Here is an 8,690-nt window from a genome sequence, read left to right on the forward strand (position 1 = left end):
CCAAGGAAGACCCACATATCCAAGTGTGTTGGAAGATGAATCCAAGTCCATAAGACCAAGGAAGACTCACACATCCAAGAAATGTGGAAGATGGGCTTAAGGCCCACATATCAAGGAGAGGGGCCCATAGGCCCATATATAATGGTAAATAAAGAGTCATCTCATAGAGATGGCATTGGTATAATTAAGTTAAAGTTCCAAGGTTAAAACCTTAAACCCTAACTTCAAGGGTATTATTGTAATACAGTAGTTTCATTAATCTATAAATAGAGCCTCAGGGGGAGGGTTAGGACATCAAGTCCATAACATCTTTTTCCTCTGGTTTTCTCCTAATGGGTCTCTCTCCCTTTTTCTCCATAACCTACATCCGTGGAGTCCTAAAAATCAACACTGTCTATCATAAACATCTATTGGTTGACGTTATAGTTCATTAAATGCTTGATCAATGGCCTGATTAAACTATCAATGCCCTTTTTAGTGTTTGGTTTTGTCTATAAATAACCTTTTAGGTGGGTGACATAATCCTTTTATAATTAACTTAATTTCTAGCTGCACACTATTATTTCTTTCTAATTGTTTCTCCTTTCCAGATCAATTGACAATTACTGGAAGTAGACACAAACAATCACCAAAGCAGTACAAAGTATCAATCTACAATTAAGGAGTTCCAAGCATTCCTCAATGACTCCAAGGATGTATTAGATGAGGCAACAAGAAAGGATGGGATCAAGACATCATAGTTCCTTTTGTTGCTGATGATCTCCTATTATGCATTAATCTTTCAGGTCTTCACTCGATGTTTTCTTCTACAATAAGACTTTTTTATCTTTGAGTGTCTCTTACCATTAAGTGAACTCATAGTCCCAATAGTGCCAATAACTTGGCTAATTTCATAGCCTGAAATGTCGTCCCCTGATAACATCTTGTTCTCTTAGCTTATGTACTTTGCCTCATGGGTTTTTGCCTCTTTTGTATCTTCCTCTCTTATAGAGATTTTTTTAACCCCTAGTGCTCTCTCTCTCTCTCTCTCTCTCTCTCTCTCTCTCTCTCTCTCTCTTCTTATTTTTTAAGTTGTTTCAAGAGAAAAGGATCTTTGAAGTGTGAAGAGTATTTTGATTAAGTCTTGTTGTGGCATGAGACACTCAAATGTTTGTGCAAACTAGTGATAGTGATGTAGTTCATAATTGAAAATTTTACCTATTTCGTGGTACAATATTTTCACTTTCACCTTTGAGATTGTCTTAACATTAATTATACTATAACTTCAAATTGATTAACTATAATCAATTTTATAGTCTTGGTAGAGTAGAAGAACTGGTGTATTTTGCAAGTCCCAAAGAGCATTATGAAATTATTAGCACTAATTATTTACTTGATTCTTCTTATCAAATAGTGAAACTGATTAGGTCACAAACTTCATAATCTCTGAATATGGACATTAATCATTTATTTTTAATTTGGGGAGCACCAGAATGTGTCTTCTCACTTGTAAATGGAATCTGAATTTGGTTTAGCACTTCTAGGAATGAGACAATATACTTGCATTATTAGCTTCTTTGCTTCTACAAATTAGGTTCTATGTTGTTATTCAATATCCTCATTGTTACTTGCCCCTTCTTTTATTATGTTTGATGGAGAGAAAAAAACAAGAGAAGCAAAGAAAGCATTGGAAGTACTTCAGAAACCAAATGTACCTACAGAGTTGCAGGTAATCTCTATAGTCATGAATTGATTTGCATGAAACTTGTGCAATCATAAGTTTGAAAATTGAACACTGGTTACAAATACACACGAAGATAGCTCCTATGTCTAAAGGTTTATTTCAACTCTATTGTAGTACAAATTTCCCCCAGATTTAATCATGCTTGATGCACATGAGACTGTTCAATCATGGATGACTACAATCAATTTGAACCAGAGGAAGATGAATGGTGCAATGATGAGGATTCAAGTAAACCTCAGGCAAAGTAATACTTCATTCAACATCATCTACAGAAATTTCTTCCTGACAGATTGGCAAAGAACCTAAATATTCTGTTTTTTTTTTTTTTTGAATTAACAAGAAAAACAAAACATATCCCCTACCACCAACAGATCACATACTCGTTCAGACCCGTCCATAAACTGGAAGCTGTATACCTGTTAATACAGGAACAACCATAAATTTCCATTAATCAATTACAGACAACAAAACACTGGCGGAAGCCTGAATTGGCTCAAGTCCATGGCACACACTAGGGGAGACAGTCACTCTGTCATAACAGGCTTGTTCTCGTTAGCTTTGGGCCTCTGCTCCTTGGGCTTTTGATCTTCTGATTTCCTGATGGAACCACCAAACACACATTAGATGTATTAGTAACAAGTTAATTGGCTGATTTGTTCACCACTTCAGGCATGCATTTCGGGATCTTCAACTAGTCACTATGGTGAGTGAGAAACTGAAAACAATTTCTAAATACTGCTTTTAACCTAGTTCCAAATACTGCCACTAGTTTGCAGTTAATGATAAATACAGCCTTACTGCAAACAAAAAATGTTAGGAGCATAAAACATGAATAGCATTAATATAAAAAAGAAGAATAAATGAAGTGCATGAATGATTAAACTTCAGAAAGGGCTCGAAGGACTCCCCTCCCACCAAAAATAAGACACAAAAAAGACTACTCCCCTTGCACACTCCCCCTTCCAATTGGCCTGCCTCCTTTCCTAGAGGGGAGCAAGGAGCACACTTGGTAATACAGGAAAGTTGCTACAAAACAGCAGCCAAAACTTATGGTCTGGATGAAGTCCACATTTTTGTTATAGAGCCATCATGATGATACTGCTGCTAGGCATGATAATACTTTCTACAGTACCATATCTTATTTTAGATGTTTTACAATTTTTTATTCATCCCGTTAAAGTTAGGTCCAGGTGCATCCCAATTACTAGTTGAAATAAGGAGACTCCATACCAACTGTGCACCTGGTTGAACAGATTGTGCAAAGAAACCAACCAGAACCAATTTTTTGTAGTTTAGAGATAATAAGGGTCCTCAATTGAAACATATCCTCAAAAGTAAGAAGACCTACCATCACAACAATGTGCTCAATACACAATTCTGAAACTCAAAGAATACTTGGAAGCTTATGAAGGAGATAGAACGGTGGACATCAGATGATAATCCCCACATAGTTCCCAAGAAAACACAGCAAATCTAACAGCTACCTGATTAAGTGGGTAATGTTTTCTATGCAAGAAATTTCCTCACTTACACAACCCACTTGCAGATCTTACTATTCCCATGATACACAACAACACTTGGTGTCAGAAGCTACTATCATATAATGTACATTAGAAAAAATTACACAAAATGCACAGACGTGCTTGAGAGGCATTATCATTCTATTCCACAGGTGATTTCGTGGAATCCAGAATAGTTGTTCTCAAGGATCAGTTTTGATCAGACTAGTGTTTATCCTGACAGTTGGCAAAATCAAGCTAGTTTCTATAAGCAAAAGTGCTAAGATTTCTTATCCTATCATAGGGGTGATGGTGTGAACTATCCCAATAATGTACAACGTTTCCAAAAGTAATAAAAGCTGAACCCTATCCTGTAGGAAGGTTATCTTTCCTATTTGAGTAGAAATAATCTACCTTCACTTCCTCTAAAATCTTGATTAGTACCCAAGAATAGAAAAGTAAAGAATTAGTTAGAACTAGCTTTAACTCTGATAAAGAGAGCAGCCTGGGCCTTTGGCTTAATGACCATATTGGGAGCAGGGGGTTTCTAGTCTCACCAGGGAATAACCAAATAAACAACAACTAGAGGATTTGACCATACGTCCAACCAGAACAATGCTACCAATGTGATTGAGCGTTACTTTTCTTTTTCTAAATTTTTTTGAGAATCCGATAAAAGGAGTATTACTCCTTTGTAAAGCAATAGATGGTCAAGTTGAGATTTGTATAACTTTTTTCGCCCACTGCTCCATTTGGAACGCTAGGACATTTTGAATGAGTACGTAGATGTGGAAAGATCGAACTGTTTTTGCTACTTACATTAGCCACAATGCCAACAGAGAAACCTTAATTTATAAACATAAAAAGAATATATGAAAACAATCAATCAACCATATCTTGCTCCATCAAAACCAAAGCCTTCAAAAGTAACAGCAAAAAAAAAAAAAAATCGCGAAGAACAAGAAGTAATACGATTCACATACACTGAGAAGTGCTTGCGTGAAGTTAATAAAACTAACAAAGATACAGAGTTTCATAATGTGCGTCAAGAACGAGAAGCATTACCTCTTATCGGATGATCCACCCTTTTGGCTGAGGAAGGAACGAAAGAGAGGGGAGTTTACGTCGTAAATCATGGCGCTAGGGCTTGAATAGAGATTAAGGAGACGAACTGCGCGTTCTCGGGATAAAAAGAGGAACTTGCACGCTTTCAGAAACCCTAAATTGTTCTTCGAATGGAGTTTATAAAGACACTTGTGGGGAGGCCGTCTACGTATCACGTTAGTCATTGAGACCACGCTTTACAAACCCTAAAATGGTATTTTAATGCAATTTACTAGACACTAGTGGGTATGGGGAAAATAAAAATAACTTACATAATTCATTTTAGATTAATTTTTAACCATTAAAAAAAATTATTTGTAACTTCAAATTTTTATAGTAATTAATAATAAAATAATAATTGTTACTAGTATTTGTTCTAATATCACTCATCAATTAAATTTAAGTAATTTATAACACATGTGTTTATTGTATTATAAATTATATTTTATTATTTTAGGATATTATTTTAATACTATTTTTCATCAAAATATAATTCAAATTACTTTATTAGCTAATTTGATTATTTATTTTTAGAATACTTTTTAGAATGAAACGACTAAATACAGAAAAATTAACAACCACAAGAAAATAAATAAAATTATTTTAAAAAAAAATAAACATAATTTAATTTATTTTTAATTATTTAGTTTTTTATGTACTATGCAGCTACATTTTAAAATTTAAGAATTTTTATAATTAGTAAATAACTAAATATTATCATTATCTTTTACTATGATCCAGTTTCATGTTATTTAGTATCCCTACCGTATTTATTATTTACATTAAAATAATATATTTTAGTTATAAAAATTCAAAATTTGTATGATTCTTTTATACTATCATTAACATGAATTAACAATAACATGTCTTTTCCACCATGTATAATACTTATATTTTTGTGTTCCCCACTCAACTTGTCAAAAATGGTTTGTTGATCGATCAATGGTTTATTGATTATGCTTGATGGAACTAGCTATGGAGAGTTCTAGATGATCAATCATTGTAAATGGTATGATCGATCATGTTTTATACATCAATACGGCAGGATTCTTTATGATTGGTTAATCTATTATATTAATCGATCATGCTTTATATGTTTTTGTTAGTTTCCATTTTGTATGATCTATCAAACCCATGTAGGTTGATCAATCATTTTTTTATACTAGATTATAAAAATTAGATTTTAAGCATGATTATGGCGTATCTAAGGGGTTTGGCAAATTTAAAGCTTTAATGCAACGGTTAAACATAGTTGTGAAAAATATGCCCTAAAGCTCCAAAATCTCTTATTTACCTTAAAATCTGAGTTTGGTATTGTCTTCTTTACATGGTTAGAGTTCTTGAGATATTTTTAGATAGCCCCAACTCTAGCCTTCAAATCTTCTTTCTACACTTGTGGGTACTTCTTCAAGATGGCTTACACGAGGTTGAGCTCGAAGTCTTGCATTGAGTTACACAAGTTCTTTGTGTAGACCTTGATATTTGTGTCTCTTAAATGAATTACACCTGAAATCTTGATTGCAAATATAAATATAAACATGGTTAAATTTTGTTATCATCAAAATATAGATGGAGATTAACCCAGGTTAACATCAAGGGATTTTGAACATCTTATTGGGAAGGTTGCTAATCTTTCTAAATTCTCTTCTTATCCTACTCCGCAGTTTATCTCTATTATCAACGGATCTCAAACATAATTTTAAGGGATAGGTGTTTCAAATCCTTCTTCTTCACTACCTCTATTTGATGTTTTCTTTGTTCCTAAATTTTCTTAAAATCTTATGTCAGTTAGTAAACTTACAAAAAAAACTCGGATGTTGCATATCTTTTTATGCTTCTCATTGTATCTTTCAAGACTGCCGGGCCAAACAGCTGATTGGTGGAAATCATGAGAAAATAGGACTTTACTACCTTGACACAAAGCTTCTTTCAATACTTATCACAATGGATCAACAGGCAGTCCAATGGCACAATAGGCTAAGTCATCCATCTTTACCAATTTGACGAACACTTGTTCCAAGTTTACATTCAGTCAAAAATTTATCATGTGAGTTTTGTCAATTAAGATCACATCTTAGAAGTAATTTTTCTTCTCATTCAAATAACTCAAGTGATAATCCCTTTTCTTGAATCAATTCTGATTTATGGGGGTACCTCTTAATATATCAAATATCTTTCATTCCCAATATTTTGTTATATTTGTTACAATTATTCTCATGTCACTAGATTATTTTTAATGAAGGATAGCTCTGAATTACTTAATATCTTCACCTTATTCCATGTCATGGTAAATACTTCACTCAATTTCATAAATAAATAAAGGCATTTTGATCTGATGATGCCAAATAGTGTCTCTCTCACTCATTTCAATTGTTTTGTAAACCGAATAGCATTACTCACCAAATTGAAAGAATTCAAGCCACCATGGAAGAGTTGGGAGCAAGCTTCAATTGACATGAAGAAGTTGCAAAGCACTAAGATAACCACTAACAGAGAAGCAAGAATTGGAGTTTTTCAATAAATGAATAAATGAGAGATTACAAGAGTTTATGTGGATTTTTCAAAAACCTAAAAAAGTCAATAAACAATGTACTTTTTTTAGCTAGGTATCATCTTGGTGGTTTTATATTTTTTAACAAATCAATGTCTTGTTTCTTCCATTCTCTTTCTTTTATTTTGGATCTTGATCCTCTCCTCTTGAGTGATTGATTTGGCTTTGATTCTCTCCCTTTAATTGAGTGATTAGAAATGATAATTCTCCTTGACTGATTTCGATAGATTGAAAATGATTTTGAGGAGAATCTTGAAAGAGTTAAGGAAGTTTGTAGTGGGGCCCTTATGTAAGCATTCGTAGGAGAAATCTTTCTCCAAGATCATTGAGTTGGCTCTAGGGATGTCCCCTTTTGCGTCCCCTTTTGCATGGCATGCATAGGTGATGTGGATGTCATCTTTACATGTTTTTGCATGGGAGAGTTTGATATGTCATCCTTTGCATGTGTTTTCATGAGAGATGGTCTTCTTATTTTATGTCTTCCTTGGCATGACTTTTATGTTAATGTTCCCTTGATTAGCTTTAGGTTGTGTAACACAAACCTCATGTACCTATGCACCTCAACAAAATGTATAACCAAAAGAAAAAAGACATCTTTTAGAAGTAGCCCAAACTCTCTTATTTTTTATGCATGTTCCATAATTCTATTGGCCATGTGTAGTTCTCACTGCTTGCAATCTTATCAAAAGAACGCCATCTCTAATTTTACAAAATGTATCTCCACTCTCACTACTCCTGTCACATACAAAGTTATTTCCACTTCCTCTTAAGACATTTGGGTGAATTTTTTTAAAATCAAATATTTATTGAAATAAAACATTTGGGTGTGTTTGTTTTGTACATAATTTTACTCCTCAATCAAACCAAACTTTATGCACGAGCTTTTAAATGTATCTTCTTTGGATATATCAATTATCAAAAGGGGTACGCATGTTACTGTTGGCGTGATCTATTTTCTAGAGGAGGAAGTGGTGTGAGCTCCTCTTCCAGAGGAGGAAATCTTCCGTAGAATCAAAATGGAAATCCACTATGGCGTGATTGTAGGTGTGATTGGAGAGACAAAATTTGTATAAATATGTTGCTTTCAATTGAATGAAAAATGACTTTTGGAAAATACCTTTTCCCCTTTTAACATGGTATCAAAGCGGGAATAACATTTGGCAATGACGTAGGGAGAAAATTCTCATTTTTTTCTCCCTACATCGTGCTTCCTACTGCAGACCCGATTTTGGAAGCTCTCAGTTTTCTCTTTCATGTTCTTCCCGTGGTTCATTTTAGTGGAGCCATGGGTATCCAATCATTCCTTACCAAAAAGAAGAGATCTTGACCAGGAATGCTAGACTCTGGCTCATTGTCTTCGTCTCCGACGGTAAGCGAAGGCAACTCTGAACACTCCTTGACAAGTACGAAGAATGTGCATATCAATGAATTGGAGCATCTATTTAAGAAGTTTGATGTTAATAGTGATGGAGGCAGATGCGGATGGGATTCACATTCTCATGGATATTTGTACTGTTAGGGCTTTCATAGTCCTTTATGTCAGAGTGGTTTCGTCCACTCTTGTAGGCGGTAGCTTTCTGCACCTAACAGATCGGTCTTTTGGGTGTATTGGTTAGTCGTTGTCATGGTATCAGAGCTGGGCAATCCACGTCCTGCATTCGAATCCTATGAGAGTTGGTCAAGAATGGGCGGGGTGGGTGTCAGAGTGGTTCCGTCCACTCTTGTAGGCGGTAATTTTTCGCACCTAACAGATCGGTCTGTTGGGTGTATTGGCTAGCCACTATCATGGTATCAGAGCTGGTTTCGTCCACTC

The 8,690-nt window shown here is 34.6% G+C and overlaps 1 protein-coding gene across 1 annotated transcript; it reads right to left on the minus strand.

Annotated features, from left to right (window-relative positions):
* Positions 1-1,946: 1,946 nt before the first annotated feature.
* Positions 1,947-4,453, minus strand: LOC137962407 (wound-induced basic protein). Its single transcript, XM_068809258.1, has 2 exons — positions 4,288-4,453; positions 1,947-2,320 (listed from the first exon to the last, which is right to left on the minus strand). The coding sequence occupies exons 1-2, from the start codon at positions 4,356-4,358 to the stop codon at positions 2,248-2,250; spliced, it is 144 nt and encodes a 47-aa protein (XP_068665359.1). The 5' UTR covers positions 4,359-4,453; the 3' UTR covers positions 1,947-2,247.
* Between the last annotated feature and the right edge of the window lie 4,237 nt (positions 4,454-8,690).

This window comes from Aristolochia californica, unplaced genomic scaffold (genome assembly GCF_029961685.1).
Source record: "Aristolochia californica isolate CCGP_79_NKW_82.1479 unplaced genomic scaffold, dmAriCali1.0.hap1 SCAF_1, whole genome shotgun sequence".
NCBI lineage: Eukaryota > Viridiplantae > Streptophyta > Magnoliopsida > Piperales > Aristolochiaceae > Aristolochia > Aristolochia californica.

Bases quoted from the DNA above. Each gene is read 5' to 3' on its own strand.
- LOC137962407 (XM_068809258.1), bottom strand. From the start codon at position 4,358: ATGATTTACGACGTAAACTCCCCTCTCTTTCGTTCCTTCCTCAGCCAA. The intron at 2,321-4,287 runs GTAATGCTTCTC...TGGTTCCATCAG, and splicing joins GGTGGATCATCCGATAAGAG to GAAATCAGAAGATCAAAAGC.